Source organism: Lutjanus erythropterus, chromosome 22, assembly GCF_056507025.1.
Source record: "Lutjanus erythropterus isolate fLutEry1 chromosome 22, fLutEry1.hap2, whole genome shotgun sequence".
In the NCBI taxonomy this organism is placed as follows: domain Eukaryota; kingdom Metazoa; phylum Chordata; class Actinopteri; order Lutjaniformes; family Lutjanidae; genus Lutjanus; species Lutjanus erythropterus.
Window position 1 is genome coordinate 13,681,523 of NC_139338.1, and position 19,311 is coordinate 13,700,833.

Genomic DNA, 19,311 nt, shown 5'->3' on the forward strand with positions numbered 1-19,311 from the left:
CATTACCTTATCATCTTTGTGTGTGCATGTGTGGACTCAAGCAAGTGTGTGTGCTCGTGTGATTTAATGGATTTTCCCCAGGACTCAGATAAGCCTATACTGTGAGGAGAGCAAAATGCTTTCATCGCAGATTCTTATTCAGATTCTGCAGCAAATTGACGATTGCACCTTCGCAGCAAGATGCAAGGTAAAGCTCACCTTAAATTAACATTTAGAGTAAACAGAAGCAACAAATTATCGCAATGGAGGCAGCACAAGCAGTGGCATTTTAAAGATTTAAACGTATCCCGATGTTTCATTGGATGATTGACGAGCAAACTAATTTGCAAATAGCTATTCAAAGAGAGGCTGAGACACGGTTACTCTCTGCTCGTGGGGTGATTAGGTTTGAAGTTGAGATGAAAAGCCGGAGCAGGGTTGGGGCATACAGGTGTTTTCACACCATCTTTCTCTTTATTGTGTTTTTTTCATCTTTTATCAATTAAAATCCATGTAAAGGATCCTTGTAAGGGTGCGGCACATCACATCCTCAGGAACAAAGGAACCCGTCTCCCCCTCCTCGTCTCTGGAGCCCTCTAAAAAGGTTAATGGATTGAAAATGAAGTTGCAAAATATGAGCCAGTAAGACAAATGTGTACAGGGATGGAGAGGTAATTACAATGACAGAAGCGTAGCTTAGCTGTCATAGTAAGCTGTCTGATAAAGTGCTAAACCCCCCTCAAAACAAGTAAATGAGGGGAAAGGATATGGGATTCAGCCAGTGACTAACAGACTGTAATTAGGAGTTGGATGCTCTAATTTGAGCACCCTGCCTCCATCAACAAGCAGTTGTTTTTATTCCTGAATTGAGCTGAGTATTTGCTAAATAATATGACTCTGAATTATTATGTGCCCAAGCCAAGTGGAGTCGATGCCAAATGAGTACAGTTCTGTGTTTTTTTTTAAGCAGGTCACAATAAGTCAGGTTTATTTAGAAGGTTATTCCCAAAATGATATAGGAATTAAAGTAAAAACAAAAATGCCATGATCCCTGAAGGGAAGCTGAACTCTGGTAGCAGTGAAAACTAGGACTGAGCAAAGAAAGGAGATATGAAAAATGCAAAAAAAAAAAAAAAATAGAGTAAACATACATAATGAACAATTTTAACAATGTGCTTTTTGTGATGTGCAGTACAGCACGAAATAGAGGACACTGAATCGGATATTTTTATTTGCATGATCAAAGAAATCAGGAATCAGAATCAGACAGAAATAGTTTGCATTACAGATGCTCCCAGTCAAGAACGGAAGTATATATACGCATATATGGAATGGAAATAGAAAATCTGAGTTTGTAAAAATATGTAAACAACAATATATACAACAGTGGCACACATAAATAGTGTATGAACAACAATGACATTGGGGGGTAAGCATGAAAGGCAGCAAGTATTATAAATAAGAGTATATGTTGGTTTAAATGTACAGTATAAATAGAATTAATGCAGTAATGATGCCAGTGTAACTCACTTTCTTGCAGAGAGTTAAATGAGAAGATTGATGTTACATTATCAGTTAGTTTAGCTTAGCATAAGGACTGGAAACAGGCTGAAACAGTTAGTCTGGCTCTATACAAAGGTTACAAACATGGACGAGGTGATGTTAAATATCGTATGTATCAAACATATGATGTGTTTTCCTGGAAGTTATGAGAACTAAAAACTAGTTAGCAATGATTAGCAGAACACACGCCGTTAACTTAAATAAATTATAGATTTCTCTGTGTTTGAAAATTGTTGGAAACATTACAGATAATGTAAGTGCACAAATTAACAAAAAGACACTAACATACAGTATGAATAGCGCTTTTAGACCATTTAATGTGGAAATTATAAATATTACAGCTTAAATAAGTCATCACTAGTTTGTGCTGTTCAGAAGCTCACTCATAGTCGATCAGGAATGACTCGTCTAGGAAATGCTCAGTATGTCCATTCACAGACATTTATTTATAGTTTATAGATCATTTATAGTCCTTAAATCACGGTTATTCAGGAATTACTCAGTGCTTCATGTGTAGGTCATTCCTGATTCATTCCTCACTTGTTCCCTTGTAATTACTCACATTTTTTGTGTACCATACTGTAAAGCGTTACTATTCCTTTAAACCAAACCATTTACAGAATAAATGCTGGATATGTGCTTCAATAGGTGCACCTAAAACCTACGAACCCTTTGCACAAATAAATTACAAACTGCATAAATACAGGGGCTTTGTGAGATTGTTCTTGGTTGAAATTCTTACCACCAGACAGTTGTTGTCAGGAAGTGGAACAAGCGGAGAGCCATTTCACCTCCGAGTCTATTGAGTCCTGTCTACAATAAGTGGTTATTAAAGGAAGGAATGCTGCTTCATTTCACAGAGAACAGACTGCAGTTATTGAAAGATCACCTCTGCTAAACTTTTGACGCTGTGTTTCCATCAACCCATCGGCCCCAGATCTTTTCCTAACCTCGCTGCCTACCCAGCAGGCTTAACCCATGCAGCCTCACCACATCGCTCCAGGCCATGTCATTTATGAATTATTTAAAAACAGAGGCGCTTGCACATGAAATTAATATTCAGACATTTGCTATTATCTCGTGTCAACTCTCTGTCTCCCTCCCCGCTATCTGTTATTTTGGTAATGATCTGTATTCCTGTGGCATTGGGTTTGGTCAGAGCTTGTGCCCATTGATGCGACGTGCCACGCATGCTGAGCGAGGTTAGACTGGGCTGCTCTGTTTCTACTTACTCCTGCACTGGTTTGCTGGCAGGTGATTTCTCTCTCTTTCCACTACACATTTCTCCAGCTTGCCTAAGACGGCTCCCACTGCCTTCAAAATAACATCTGTTTTTTTCATCACTCGGTACACATTTTGAAACGCTGCTTTTGCAGACGTCCTAACCGCTTTGGTTATTTTCATATTTGCACTCGCACGCTCCGGCCCATTAAACGTTTAAAGCAAGACGCAGCTCTGTGATGAGCACAGTTCACTGACTCAATAAATTATGCATCAAAAAACATCTCTTAGAATCTCACTTGCTGTATTGCAGTGAGGACAGTGAGTGCGTCCCTTGAATTTCAAACAGAATGGCTCCCCCTAGTGCCAGCTGGATGACAAGTTCACTCACTAGAACCACTTGCCAGCCTATTTTGGTCAAATACAACAAAGCAGAGCCTTTTTACACACCTGCATTGACTTACACTGTTTTTTTTTAATATATTGTCTAAAACCATCATTTAACCAACAGCTATGAGTACAACTGGAAATTTGGGAGCACTATCAGACCCCTTAAAAACTAAAGGAAAGTATCTTTAAATAATTTAGCACAAAATCTACCATATTGTGGAATGTCTCACACTTAACCTCACACTATGTGTTATTGTGTCCACTTAGCACACCCCAGCTTCACACATAATGAATTATTCAAGCTTGATGCTGCGGTTGCACTGTGCCCTCAGGGCTACACATATGAGTTCAGTGTTACTGTGGGCCATCTTGAGGGTGAAAAGTGTTTGTCGCCTCAAATATTCAAGGCATTCAAGACCGCAAGTACTTGCTCATATAGTAATGCTTGTATATTATTTGAATTATTGTTTATGTTTTTAAAGGAGGATGGTGATCAGCAGGGATTTTTCCTGGTATACCTAAATTTACTGCAAATACATTAGATTAAATTGAATACAATACAAAGACAAGATATTTAATGTTTCAACTGATAAACTTTAATGTTTTTTGTAAATATATGCTGAAATGTATTCCATAAAAAGACTGGGAAAGTTGTGGAGAGCTCGGAAAGCACCAGTCTGGAACTTTCATAAACAGGTTATTTGGTAACACGTGACACTATGATGATTGGGTATCAAAGTGGTGTCCTCGAAAGGTTCAGTTGTGGACAAGCGAGGGTGAGGTTTGCCGCTTTATGAAAAACCATGCAGGCAAATAGTCCCATCTATCATCTAGATTCAGAGAATTCAGAGAAATCTGTGGGGGCAAGGGTCAATGCTGAAAACCAACACTGAATGCCCATGACCTTTGATCTCTCAGGTGGCACTGCATTAAAAACTGACATGATTGTTTAAAGGATATTACATGGGAAAACTTTGGAAAAACGCAGTCGTAAACAGCCACCGACTTCCCTGTGGCCTGAGCTCATCTGAGATGGACTGACGCAAAGTGGAACGGTGCGCTGTGGTCTGACGAGTCCACATGAAAAGTTCAAAAGTCAGCAAGACAATGCCAAGACACATTCTGCGCGCAAAAGTTCAGGTAGTAGACTGGCCTGCCTGCCTGCACTCCAGACCTGTCTCCCTTTGAAAATGTGTGACGTATTATGATGTGCACAATACAACAATGGTAACCCCGGACTGTTGAGCACCTGAAGTTGCGTATCAAACAAGAATGGGAAAGAATTTCACTTCTCAACTTCAACAATTAGTGCCCAAAGTTCCCAAACTGATTCTCAAATTTTTAATTTACATTTTACAGTGTCCCAACCTTTTGGGAATCAGGGTTGTGTGTGCAAACTCTTTCACCTGCAACTGCAGAGCACTGCTCCTTAAGTTTTGTAAAAATTTTGGCTCCATTGTCTCCTTAAAGCTCACACATGTAACGCCAAATCTATCTTTTTCTGTATCTTACCCCATAATGAAGGATCATGTGGGTGACTAAGTAAGTAGCTGTCTGTGTTTTGTTTAGTCAAGATTTCAACTGTTCTGTCCCTCTGCCAGTGGTTACTGCCTGCTGAAGTGATTCAGTAAATACTATTTATTCTTTCTATGTGAATTTTTGTACATGATAATATGTTTTCTTGTCTGGAACTTTCTTGATCATCTGATGTTTCTGCCTTGGCAGGATGTGCAGAAAAAAAAATCTTTCTGGCAGGACTATTTGATTAAGCAAAGATTTAAGAACGTGCTGAATGTTTTTCTGAGTCCACCCACGTCTTGAGTGTACGTGTGGATCAGGACACTTGCTTCTCCAAAGAAAATAGGATCTAAACTGACAACTACAAGATAAAAATCAGCTTTATTAATTAAGTAGATTTAAAAAGGCAAAAACTGATGATCCTGATAGTGTTTGTGTGTTCGAGGAAGCAGCTCTGGAAGCCTCCCAATACTCGAACACGAGGTGCATGAAAAATGAAAGTCAGCTTTGAATTCTGCAAGCCTATATTCTGATGTTTGTCAGGTCTGAGCTGGCAAGAACACTGTTGACAGTTTGGCCGTGGGAATTGCAGCAAGGAGGCTGCATCTGCGAGATTTTCCACTTGTGTAAGAACGAGTGAACTATTTCTGTTCTGTCAAGCAAAAAAAAAGCAGAGTGATGGAAATAATAAAAAGCCAGAAAAGATAATTAACTGGAATGATTTGATCCCAGCTCCATGTTAGGCCAAGGTTTGATACATGTTCATTAGGATATTCAGCAGCATCTTTGTGGAGATGCTGATTCTCAGATGCTGTCCTGTATCTGACCTCTAAACTTAAAATTTATTTGGCTGTATCGATTCAAGGCTGCTATTTTTTTTTTTTTTGGAAAACATAAGCATTTACAACATATGCATTTTTACATTGTAAGTCAGTACACTATACATATAGAAATACATAAAAGTATGTGGAAGCCATTCAAAACACAGTATATCCCAAACAACCAAAAAACAAGCCAAATAAATGCGTCAAAATACTTCTATGAAAGCCCATTTCTGCCACTGTGATGAAACAAAAATCCTGCAGTTGAGACTTTCTCAAAAGACGGACTGTCTTAATATCTAAAAATAATGAGTCAGAATCTCAAAATGTTGAATGACCATGTCAAAATAATGAGAAACTTTCTCAAAAATTATGACAGGGTATCTCAAAATAATGAGTTAGAATGTCAAAATAATGACTGATTCCTTATTTTGAAATACTCATTCTTTATTTCAAGATATGAAGTCATTATTTTAAGATAAGTCATTATTTTAAGATACTAAGTCATTATTTTGAGATACTAAGTTGTTATTTTGAAATACTAAGTCATTACTTCAAGATATTAAGTCATTATTTTAAGGTAAGTCATTATTTTAAGATACTAAGTCATTATTTTGCAATACTTAGTCATTATTTCAAGATATTAAGTCATTATTTTAAGATAAGTCATTATTTTAAGATACTAAGTCATTATTTGGAAATACTAAGTCGTTATTTTAAGATACTAAGTCATTTTAAGTTATTAAGTCATTAGTTTGAGATGCTAACTCATTATTTTGACATAATAGGTCATTTTTTTGAGAAAGTTTCTCTTTTTTTTCATCACATTAGCAGCAAAAGGCTTCTGTATAAATCCAGGAACATCCAACATGAGTTTATTGGCCATGTGCCCGCCTTTAACTGTCCAGGAAGCTCATGTGTCACTGATACACTTTGTCCTACATAGTTGAGGAAATGCATCATTTCCCACCTCTAGCTGGATTACTGAATTATAACATATTATTATCACGGCCTGAACTGGCCTTAATTTGAGTGAAAAACTTAAGTAAAGTGTCATACGAATGGGATCGCACACTAATATAAGCAGGCATCTCTCTTCAAAACTGGAGCATCAGTCACTCTGCAAATCAGTGAAACTACTCTGGAGCCCAGAACAATTCTGATTTTGCAGAATAACAATTTTAGTTTTCAACCAATCCAGCTGACATTCTCTTTTAACTCCCTAATTCTGTTGTTCAGCAGAAAGAACTGATACAATGCATTCATTCCTGAGATCTGATGTTTACCACAATTGAGAAACTGTGCTCTGGTAGCTGGAATTGATTCCCTCTAACTGTGTTTGTCTGGGAAAAATCCATATTCCTTGTACTTCTGTAAATAAAGAATTGAGACTGAAGGCGTGCTGGGTTTTAAAAACCTATTTTATACCACTTTCTTCTCAGTTTCACACCATGGCATTGATGAACAATGGTTGCATTTACCTTCATTCACACCCTGCCAAAAGAAGAAAGCTGCAAGCAGACTTTCACTTTGTAGCATTTATAACAGTTCCTGTCAAGTGCTCAGGGAACAGACAGAACCCAGATCCATCTCATTCAGGAGAATGATCACAGATTTTTTTTAAAAATTATTTTTATTTTACACAACTGCCAATGTAGAGATTTAGTTGCTGTTTTTTGCATGGGGTAAAGTCTCAAAGTAATGACAACACAAGTCAAAATGAAATCAGAAATCTTTGCAAAGGCACATAACAACAGCTGCCACAAGCCTGGCAAAGACTAAAAGACATTTAAAACTCCATATTTGTGAAACAACACTCTAAAAAAAGTCTAAAATGGGCTTTAAGTGAACCCCTGAAAGTCTAAAAAAATCACGATAATTAATGATTATTGTGTACCTGTCTCTTGGTAATGTGTGAACTTGGCTACAATACAATATTGTACATATTCTCCATGGTAAATAAATCTACATTGTGCACCGTATCTCAGAGGAATAAAATAACAGTATTTATTGTGATACAGAGGCTATAATCACAGTTTCAAATGCATTAAAACTGCATTAGAGGACAATCTGACACCCTATCTATTACAACACAGACGCATAAAATGACAACATCAGCTGCATCACAGAGTCCTTTCATCACACTTCTGTGATTATTGTGTCATGGAAATCAATCATTACAATCAAAATATTACAGAGGAATGTTATCACAGCGGGCCATGTACTGGAGCAGAAAGCCCGATAATGCCATCTACTCCATAAAAATTGCAAATTGCATCACAGACAGTTGTGGAAGAAATACGCAGATGCATGATTTTAAACATAAATAATCTAAGGGATAATGTATGATAATGTATTTAATACAGCCATGTACAAACATAAATAACTATAAATAAACTAACTAATTTGACTGTAAAATTGAACCGATTGTTGGTAAAATGTACTGTATGCGTTTTATACTCCTAATAATATATGTGTGTGTTTGTATTTGTGTGTATCATAACTAGTGTGCACTAGGACCCATCATAATCATAATCAGAAATACTTTATTGATCCCTGTGAGGAATTTGGTTAATTGGGGATATCATAAGTATATTAAGATGCAAGAGTATTATAAGTAAGAGTATAGGCTGGCTAAAAAACACAGTACAAATACATTGTAAAAAAAAAAAAAAAAAAAAGTTATGATCCTACTTTAACAATTGTATCATGTTATTGAATTGTTAAAACAAATTAATTAATAATTAGCTTCTGACAGTGGTGAAATAAGTGGTGAAACAGATCCAGGATCAGTCTGTTGACTTACTCTTTAGTATCCATTATGCAGAATGGTCATTTTAAGGGTCATTATATAACATAGCATTATCATTTTTGTTGTAATGTGTAACCAGCATTTTAATGTAGCTGGTATGTGGAGCTTATGTTAACTACTTTAGATACTGCTTTATTGTTTAACCTATTTTATTTAAGATCATAATTTGTATACTTAATAGAAAAGAACTTTAACAAAATGTTTCCCTCGGAAATGTTGACATGATATAATGATTGTAGTGGACTGTATCAGGTGTTTTTAAATACATAACGCTGTTTTTATGTAGTTCATATTGTCTTTGTTTTATATTCCGTCTTAAATTACTATAACCATGGACAAATAAACATTTATCAACGTAACCAGAGGCTCATAGTCCAACATGTCTCTTGACTGCGTCACGCGCGAACACACGCGACACCAGTTCCTGTTCCCGGATTGGTCGACGATGCCGGGAAACCTCCTCGTGATATGCGAGCCGGTATAAATACTCGGAGCCGCCCTGTTCTTACGCAGCCCTGGTTTATGAGGGAAAATGTATCGTCTCGGCCAACAGACTATCTCCAAGATCGCTTTCAATTCCTTTTTATCTACTGTGCCACGGGAATATTTTAATTTTACGAGACATTACAATAAAAGCTGGTCGTGTATTGGCTGATTTTTGATCAAATTAGACATTTTTTTGCACGAAAATGCCAAGGACCAAGAAGAAGAATAGCAGGGGTAAGTGTGCGAGTGAGCGGCCACATTGCTTTGGCCTTGCTTACTTACCTTCTCTGTGATGTCGGTAGTTGTAGTTTTTTCCGTGTTGTCATTCCATTGAGTTGACTACAACGTGTTCACAGGGAGGACTACAATCGTCAGAGGCCGGCCTAAATGTCAAAACACAAAGCTAACTAGCCGTTATCACACAAAGCATCGCTGTTACCGATAAAACTTACCATCATACGATAATATGCTTTTGCTATACATTTACTGACACGCTTGTTTATTATAAACTCATTTATGTTTCACGCGAGCTTTAGATAATCGTCGGCTTTACAAGCTAACGTTAGCTTCAGCTAATGTCAAGTCCCTGCTAGCTTTAGTTGCTAGGTAAAGTTTATTTAAATAAATATACTTACACGACAGTTGGACAGCTGTCACCATGATTACTGTCGCTATATATGAATAAATAACTTTTTGTCGGTTTACTAACAAACGTTACTAACATTAGCTCGAGCTCAAAGTGTGGTCGTGTTGTCTGCAGATTGACCTCATTAGATCTTTGAGATTTGTGGGTACTGGTGTTCATTCAGGCTAACGTTGGCTGTCTTTAAGCTAGAGCTAGTACATAAGGCAAATAACCGTTTAATATTCCAGTTTCGTTAGGGTTGTTATTGTTTAGCGCCAGAAGGCGGACATTTTGGACCCCAGAGAGCGGGGTGGAAAAGAGGCGGCGCCCGGTTCTCAGAAATCAGCTGTCCGTGGGGAGAGTCCACGTCAACACATGTACAAAGAAATAATATCTACGAAGCAGATGAATGCCATTTTAAACCCACCTGACAGTTCTTCCTGTAGCGTTTGTCATTTCTTGAAATACTTACTTGCATCCACTCATGGTTGTGACCAAAAAACGTGTTTTTCACTGACAGACAGACCAACATGACTTTCAGAGGTTAAGTCAGGTGAGGCCAGAGCCGCCTGTTGTGTCTAGTTCTAGTGTGTAACTATTGAGGAAGTCTGTCGTTTTTAATGGAGGTTTTTCCACAATAAAGGCAACCAAAGCCTTATAGTCTTGAAAACATGAACAGAGTGGAGATTTTCACACTTTTTAGCTGTGAAATTTTCACAACTCCCACTCATCTTTTCAATTTGAATCTAACCACCTTTGTTTTGAATCTAACCACCTTGCTTTGAAATTTAACAACTTTAATTATCAAGGCAATAGATGTAGAGATGGAACAGTATGGTTACATTGCTATATGTATGTGTGTGTGTCTATACATTTGTGTGGTTGTGTGTGTTGTCTTTTCCTAGTTTTAAAGGCTGCATTACAGTAAAGTGATGTAATTTTCTAAACTTACCTGACTGTTCTAGCCATTCTATTATTTGTCATTACCCACTTAGTCATTAAGTAACACATTGCTGATGATCATTTATCTAAAATCTCAGTGTTTAATATTTTTGAAAAGCACCAGTAGTCATCCCTATAACGTTTTTGAATTTAAGTTAATTTAGAGAAAATGTACATATTGAGATGTATATTGTGGAAGAGCCCAGAAATATCAAGATATAATTTGGAAACCATATCACCCAGCCCTTTTTAAAAGTAGCGATACACACACTGTAATCATTTCACCAACATCTATATTGAAAATGTCAGCCATTTGAAATGGCATCTTTTTTGTTGATGCTGGACAGTATTTACAGTTTTTCACAGCGTTGTCATCAAACAATCACAATAATTAAAATTTGAAGTGGTAATATTAATCATCAGATATTTTTATCATGGTTAATCGTGAAACTCATTATTGTTTCACACCTACTCACTACATTTTAGCCGCTCTTTGCCTCAAGTGTGCATAAACTACAGGTTACATGAACTACAAAAATGGTATCAGCCATGAGAAGCAGGTGATTATCAGTATCAGCTGGAAAAAAATCCCTTGTGTGCATCCTTATGGTTTTTGTAACTAATTCAGCTAAAGCTTTTTAGTTTTAAAATAATGAACAGATTGAATAATTTCTCTTCTTAAATTCTTTTTTAGCTGTAAATTTTCATGAATTTCTCTCTCACACTAATGTTGTTATCAAGACAACCCCCCCAACATATTATGCATACACTGGAACTGCGTTTCGTGTCTGCAAGATTTTATTACAGTTAAAAGTTTTATGGTGTGGACTTGCATTGGATTAAAAAAGTTGCTTCCTCCTTGCCCTCCATGACACATGGTTGCTTGCTCATGTGTATCTAGGGCTGGGTTTTATGGATGAAATGTTTATCTAGATAAAATGTTTCATTCCAGTACATTGATAACTATAAAACTATAAAAAATGTTGATTTTTTTTACCCCCTTCCTTTGAATTTAACCCCTTTATTTTGAATGTAACCACCTTACTTTGAATTCAACCAATTTAACATGATGCACAGGTAATATATTTAATAGACATTTTAAAAAAAACAAGTAACTGCCATACTGGTGAGCTGACCTTTTCCTTTTTCCTCCTTTTTTTATCAACAAGTTCCTTACTGCACACACTTCGTTGCCAAGGGATATGATAGGGTGTATTTATGTGCTGGCATGGCGTTTTCCATTTAAGTGAAATTGTTAAACATTTTATTGCACAATTTTGTTATTGCTAATGAGGAAGTGTACTGCAGATACATATCACTGTTGTTTTGTTGCTAAGGCTGAGTTTGGACTGCACCAAACCTGCCTCTGTTTATCCTGAAAAGTAGATTTGCAGCTGAGAGTAATTGCTGTGGCAGATTGTCACAGCCTCTGTCATGTCACGGCATTTCCCTTGTGTTGACCCGTGTCCCTCCAACCTGCACATAATGTCGTGTTTACACAGCCAACAGAAGTGTGGGTCGCCCTCGACCCTGAAAACACAGTGCATTTTCACAGGAGATAATGAAAGTACAGCAGGGTAGGGCGTGCAGAGGACATAAAGCAGATTAGATAACAACAGTATTCGCTACAGTACCTGTGTGGAACCTTGGTTACATAATGAACTCAAACAGACCTGCTGCGCTGCTCTAATGTATTTCATTAGATTGGGCTGAATTATATTTCCTGTGCTTGTGTCTGTCTTTTGTTCTTTTCTCCAGGAGGGCAGCATGGACATGTGCAGCCTTTCAGTGATGAGGATGCCTCCATTGAGACCCTCAGTCATTGCAGCAGCTTCAGTGACACCACCAGTGTAGCAGATGAAGGTAGGTTTGTGTGCATTACACGTGCTCCAGTCTTTGTATGAACTTGTAAGTACGCATGCTTGCTGTGCTGCCAGTGGGTGTGTCTGTATGGGCCTGTGCTTTTTTTAGGCCTACACTCTATGCAAAGTCCAATTCAGGCAATATTTTATGTGCTCATGTCAATACTGTGAGGAATATTAGACAAGAGTCAATTTACAACATCTTGTTGTGTTGGCAGGTGGAGAGGCTGGTGAGGACGCAGCCCAGGAGGATTTCCAGTACAAGCTGAAGGGATTCATAGACAGCACTGTGGATAAGAGGTACATGTCCCACCGTCTCACTCTACAGTACACTAAAAAGATGAAACAAACTGTACTTGGTAACAAATTAGACCAAAACTAGAGAGAATGTTCTTCACAAGACAGTATAAGACCCTATTAGACAGTAATTAGGGACACTGCAAACTAAAGTGTATTACTTCCCACTGTTAGACCATTATTAGAATTGACTGACATGACTGACTTGACTATAGTGAAATCACATGTCTGCTACTTGCTCATTTTAAAAACAATATGTGAACTAGATTTAAACTTCAAACTTGTAGAGGTGCAGAATTATTTTGTGTATGGGTGACTGCACAGACTTTTTGTGATGCTGGAGGCAGATAATGAGATTTAATCAAAGAAGCAGACATCGGTCTTGGCTGCTCAATTGTTTGGGACCAGCCAGGGATGGTGTGTCTTAAGAGCAGACATGTGATTTCTCTTTAGCTTACAGTACAGTTCTGTTGTAATGTGTCCCTCGTAACTCCTCAAAAAGTCTAATAAAGGGTCTTTTACTGTCTAATAAACATTTTATTTCTAGTTTTTGTCTAGTTTAATACAAACAAAGATTGTATGTCTCATCACTGTACTGTAAAATAAAGTCCAACCAGTCCTGCATGATTATTTTTGACAGACTACATACACATGTAATTTAGTCTACAGCACGCAGGCTGTAACTTGTCTGTGCAGAGTTTCAGGTTTCCATGAGATACAGTGAAAATGAAGTGACTTTATTCTGCAAAGAATGCTGCATGAAAGCAAAGATTGTCAAGGGGGAGGAAAGCATTCTTTTTTTCTTTTTTTTTTTTGCAATTTTGAAATGTTTTGCTCACTAAGGAAATAAGTAATTTAATAGAAACAGATGTCAAGTGTTACGGAATAATACCCTTGAAATATTGACAGGGAGCCTCCAGCAACATACGTTTTAAGTAGGTGTAACTAATGTGGTTTTAAAGGCTTATTTCTGGGATGGAATGCTTGAGTTTCGAGTGCCACTGTCGATCACAGGAGAGAGGTATGATTGAGTTTTGCAGCCTAGTCAAGCTAAAAATAGACTTCATCCCCAAATAGACTTGTCGTCATTGGTCTGCGAAAGGTGATGATATTAAAGTATGGATGCAGCAGGAGTCTCACTTCACTGCCAGCAGTGCACGTGGATAACATTTTAAGCTCATACTTACAACACATTAGCTCAAAATTCTTGTAAACTTACTGACCGTTACACATTGTTTTGATCATTTGTCGAGTGATTGACACATGTATGTATTTAAACATATATGTATTTAAAATTAAAGGGTATAAAGTCATGTTTTTCACTCTGTAAAGCAACCTTAACCATATTATTGATTAATCTGTTTGTTTGTTTTTCTTTTTCATGATTGATTAATCATTACAGCTTTAAATCTTGGGGTTGTGGACCAGACAAGACACTTTGGCTTTGGGAAACGATCAAAAACGTTTCCTGACATATTATAGACCAAACAATTAATCAGTTAATCAAGAAAGTAATCAACAGATTAGCTGACAATGAAGACAGTTAGTTGCAGCCTTAGTTGTGTCACTCTAGTCAGGTTGACTTTGGAGGAGAGAGATAATAATTCATGTAATAGCAATCATGAATGTTTGTGTACCTGTTCCCTCAGTGCGAAGACCAGACAAGGGGCACTGGATGGGCTGAAGACGGCGATGGCCACAAGGATCCTGTACGAGTTTATCTCGGAGAGAAGGATGACCATCACAGATAGCATCGAACGCTGCCTAAAGAAAGGTAGCAGAAGAGATCATTTAATAGGAACTGTTCGTTACCCAAACTTTCTATTCTCATATCAACTCATGACAAACTCTCCATTGAATTGAAGGGAAAAGCTAACACCCACTCCTCTCCCTCTGTCAGGCAAAGGCGAGGAGCAGCGAGCGGCAGCTTCTTTAGCCTGCCTTCTGTGTATCCAGCTGGGCTCGGGCATCGAGAGCGAGGAGGTGTTCAAGACCCTGAAACCCATCTTTAAAAACATCCTGGCAGACGGAACAGCCAACATACAAGCCAGACAGGCAGTGAGTATCTGTTGTTATCGGTGGTAGAGCAACATATTTTTACAACGTAGGAAGAATGCATCGTTTGACAGGTTAGAACAAGAACAACAGCTACTATGTGGTTATCTGGATCTTTCTTCTACAGACGTATATTTACTGTGAAAAGTCAACTAAACATAGCTTTGTTTGTCTAATAGGTGGCAACAAGTCTGGGCCTCTGTACTTTAGTCGCAGAAGATGACATTTTGGTAAGTTCTTAATCACTTTTGGTGTCTTTACTGCAGTTTGACACCTCTGGGCTCGAGGGCAAAGCTGCAGTGATGTCTCTCCTACAGCGTTTTGTCAGTCGTTTATTTGTGCTCATTATCTGTTGTGACATTGTGCCTCATTCAGTCTTAACATTCGTGATGTTGACAGCTGAACTCAAACATGCCTCAAGTAATTAGTCGTGCAGGAATAAACATGTTATTTGTGATGACTGGTGTTGTGTTTTTCAGTCTTTTTTTAATGTTTGCATTACACTCAGTCTTCATTTTATGCCTGCTACTCCCTGGTTTTAGGATGTGCACGCTACCATGGAGTGCTTTGAGAACCTGTTCACCCGGTCCTACGCTCGAGTGGATGGTACCTGTCCATTGATCAGTCCCCAGACGAGTCAGCTCCACACCAACGCCCTGCTGTCCTGGGCTCTGCTGCTCACCATCTGCACTGCCAGTCAGCTCAAAGACGTCCTGCGAAAGTAAGACCCAGTGTCACAAGTTTGCTGTCATGTTTACCTCAACTTTTTTTTTGTATTTTAGCACAGAAAAAATTAAGAATGGGTACATATAGTTTAAAAAATGTTATTTATTTATTTTTTTGTGTGTAGACACCTGCCTAAACTGCCAAGATTGCTGGAAAGTGAGGATGTCAACATGAGAATTGCTGCGGGGGAGACCATTGCGCTGCTCTTCGAGCTGGCCAGAGACCTGGACCCTGTAAGTTCAAAGCCATGCTGTGTTTATAGAGATGTAACAATACCAAAAACTCAAGGTACAATAATACTATGATTAAAAAGTTCACATGTAGTGGCCATGTAGCTCATTTGGTAGAGCACTCGCCCTCCTCTGCAGAGGCTGTGGGTTCAACTCCTGCTTATCCATATATTGTTACAGGTGTCTGCATTACTTTACTGTTTCGTGCTCATTTCAGCAGTTAGGAGTCACTTTAAGTTACTGCTGATGAAAACACATTTCCTGATTTTGCCTGTTCATAATAAAAGTTTTGATATAACAAAATAACATACTTTTATTGTGAAGAATTTATAGGGAAAAGGGCTAAATTGGGGTGTAATTTATCTCTTTTTTGCCCTAAATTGCATGGTAACTTGACTGTATGTCATTTGATACCCTGTTTGTTTGTGTGCGCATCTTTTTACACTGCCTTTTCTTCTTTGGTCATGAATGCAGCATTTCCTTCTGTGTCTCTTCCAGGAGTTTGAGTTTCACGACTGGGAGGAACTGTGTGACAAGCTGAACGCGTTGGCCACAGACTGTAACAAGCACAGAGCCAAGACGGACAAGAGGAAGCAGCGGTCGGTGTTCAGGGACGTACTGAAGGCTGTTGAGGTGGGTGTTCAGTGTGGTGCAGTGATGATGGCACCTTAGTTTGCTATGTTTTTATGCATTTATATTAATAGTTATTGTTCCCCCTCTCCATCTATATTCTTCCAGGAGGGGGACTTCCAGTCTGAGACCATTCGCTTTGGGACAGAGCGCATGACCATTGACAGCTGGGTCAGAAAGAGGACGTATGATGCCTTCAGGGAGTTTGTGGGCTCTGGGATGAACTACCACCTACAGGTATCTTTAAATAACTTGTTAATATGGATGGAGTGTGGGATAAATGCATGAGTCAATGACACACTGATGTTAAATGCATGCGAGTCGACATGTAAATTTAATTCACTGCAGCAGGGCTTGAGACTGATGACCAACACAGTAGAACCTGTTTGAGACATTTTTGTTTTTGTATGGCACTCATCAAAACCAGCATTATAATGTGTTTTACATGTACAAACACAACGCAAAATACTCAGTAATGAATGAGTAAACAGGCAGGCATAATTAATAAAAGTATGGTTAACCATAAAATACCAAGGATGAAGTATAAAAACAATTTGTGCAGTGAAACTTCACATACATAACACATTAGTGCAACATGAAGAATAAAGTACAGTGTGATTCAGTAGTTGAGAATTAAAATTAAGAGAAATTATGAGAAAGCTTTCAATTAAAAATAAGTCTTCAAAAGTGATTTAAAAGAAGATACTGATGTTCCGAGGCGGAGTCCTTCAGGCAGGAGATCTAATGGCAAACGTTTTTTATTTTAGTTTTGATATTAAAATCCAAAAGTGCACAGTAAACAAACAAACAATCAATGGGTGAGGCACCATGTTTCCCTGATAATGCCACGTTTTGAACAACTGTGTTGAAAAGCTAAAAGTGCTAACAGCTAAAGGAGTTAAACACATCTGCAGAATCACAAGGTTGTGTTGGGTGATGTGTAACATGAGCATGACACAGCACTAAAGCACAATGGAGATCTTTAGGCCTGCCTGAAGCAGGAGGACAACACTTAACACTTACAGCTCAGGATAATGTTGCATAGAATCGAGGGAAAAAAGCCATTACATTTAGCAGAAGTAAAAGTCTGCAAACTGGCTGTCAGCCAGTGGGAATGGAGAACATGAGACAATGGACCATATTGCAGACAAGACAACACTGTAAACAGCTAAAATTAGCCAGCTATTGTTCAAATTGTGCATTAGGCTTATATTGTCTTGTATTTTCTTAATGTGTTTTTTTTTTATTCTCTCAAACAAGGGGAACGAATTTATCAGAGATGTGTTTGAACTGGGACCACCGATGTTGGTTGATTCAGCCACGATGAAGGCCATGAAGATCTCTCGCTTTGAAAGGGTAAGTGTAAAAGTTATTTAAACCCTCACATTGTAGGTTCCTTTTTTTTAATAAGATGTTTGTCATTTTTCACATTAAACATACTGTGAAACTGTTTGCCCTTCTCTTTTCCAGCATCTCCACAACTCGGCTGCATTCAAGGCTCGGACCAAGGCCAGAAGCAAGTTCAGGGACAAGAGGGTGGACGTGGGAGAATTTTAACCTTTTTCACTCTCTTCTTTTTTCTTTTTTTTTTTTTTGACTGTAACGATAACCTATTTATCAAGCTTCCCCGCTTTATAGATGAATTGTCACGACTTTGTGTTCATGTGATCCTCCCACGAAATCTATCTTTTGAGTATCAAACTCACTCACCCTCTGCCGACGTGAAAGGTGGATTTGTTACAGATGCTCTGCTCTGTAGTAGACAAAACTTGATTTATAGCCTTTGAAACCTACAGGAGATGAATGTTTTGATACTCAAACACATAGATTTTTGAGTTAAAGTTTAATATATCCACACATTTATGGTGGTGTTGTACATATAGTGTATATTTGTTTTTCTTGTTAATATTATGTGGCCTTTTTTGAATACTTGTAATAAGCTATATAATTTAGGCTGCATTTTTCTTTGTACCATGTAGTTGTATTTAGTTAATTGTGAAGACGCTTATTGTGACTGTCCAAACCCTAAGATGAATTTGTATTAAGTTGCACTACCTTGTTAACCCACAGCAGGTTATTTATGTAGAACCGCGGTGAATATTGTGTTGTCTTTTTAGTATTGGGTGTGTAATCTAAAGGGCAAGGATGGTGAAATAAACACTGAAAAGTTGTAAGAAATTAGTCTCTTTTTTTTTTTTCTTAATCACAGGTTAGTGAATAATATGACTGAGAAAAGGATGTGTGTCGATTGTGTCCGTAGATCAAAATGAAACGGAAGTTTGTACTGTTTAAAAAAAAAAGAGACCCTTCCATAAAACATTTGCTTTTAGAATGAAGTTGAGTTTAATGGCAAAATTAATTATCTCAACAATACAAAAAGTGACAAATGTATGACCTGAAAATTCATGTAGTTGTAAATGTCAAGTTCGTTCACTTTAATGGCGGCAGACTGAAAGGACCCCTACTTTCTGGGGGGGCTTTTATGCCTTTAATGGATAGGACAGCTGAAGATATGACAGGAAGTGGGGAGGGAGAGTGGGGGAGTGACGTGCAGCAAAGGGCTGCGAGCACGGCGGCTGCAGAGGACTCACAGCCTCCATAGATGGGGCGCACGCTCCACCAACTGAGCTACTCAGACCCCTGCTTTTAAAAGATTTTTCTATGTGATTACACAGATTGTTGATCGGCAAAGACAGAGCACAACTGAATTAGTATAAGTATGGTGACTAGATGAGACTATTGTTACTAATATTATGAAGATCTGATTCTGAGTGTCCAGGCTCTGTTTACAAGAGGCATGACGCATTATGCACAGATGACAGATTTGTTAGCCTTTTTAATTATGTCTTTTTAACATCTATGATGGTTACTATGCTGAAGGAGCGTCCAAATACATGTTTTACATATTTTCATTACAGAGTCATCCCACACTGGCAGCTGCACTTTTCATCATCTGAAACGGGTTGAATGACATCAACTAACTGGTATTTATATTGGCATAATCAGTACACTAGACAAGAGAAAAGACCTGAATAATACTCTGACATGTTTTACAAAAAGGAACCGGACATTTTCCATAACTAATGACAAGAATTTTACCTTGTTCATATTATCTGTTATTATTAACTGGTCAAAAGTTAGATCTGGTCACAGA

General features: G+C 38.0%; 1 protein-coding gene across 1 annotated transcript; it reads left to right on the forward strand.

The window, feature by feature from the left end:
* The first annotated feature begins 8,804 nt into the window (after positions 1–8,804).
* Positions 8,805–18,335, forward strand: ifrd1 (interferon-related developmental regulator 1). Its single transcript, XM_084711068.1, has 12 exons — positions 8,805–9,024; positions 12,116–12,220; positions 12,438–12,519; positions 14,166–14,290; positions 14,417–14,574; positions 14,751–14,801; positions 15,114–15,292; positions 15,422–15,530; positions 16,026–16,160; positions 16,266–16,394; positions 17,418–17,513; positions 17,628–18,335. The coding sequence occupies exons 1-12, from the start codon at positions 8,994–8,996 to the stop codon at positions 17,712–17,714; spliced, it is 1,287 nt and encodes a 428-aa protein (XP_084567194.1). The 5' UTR covers positions 8,805–8,993; the 3' UTR covers positions 17,715–18,335.
* The last annotated feature ends 976 nt before the right edge of the window (positions 18,336–19,311 follow it).

Coding starts and splice junctions, on each gene's coding strand:
- ifrd1 (XM_084711068.1), top strand. CDS start 8,994: ATGCCAAGGACCAAGAAGAAGAATAGCAGGG. Junction 9,025..12,115: donor CAAGAAGAAGAATAGCAGGG/GTAAGTGTGCGA, acceptor TCTTTTCTCCAG/GAGGGCAGCATGGACATGTG. Junction 15,531..16,025: donor TGGCCAGAGACCTGGACCCT/GTAAGTTCAAAG, acceptor TGTCTCTTCCAG/GAGTTTGAGTTTCACGACTG.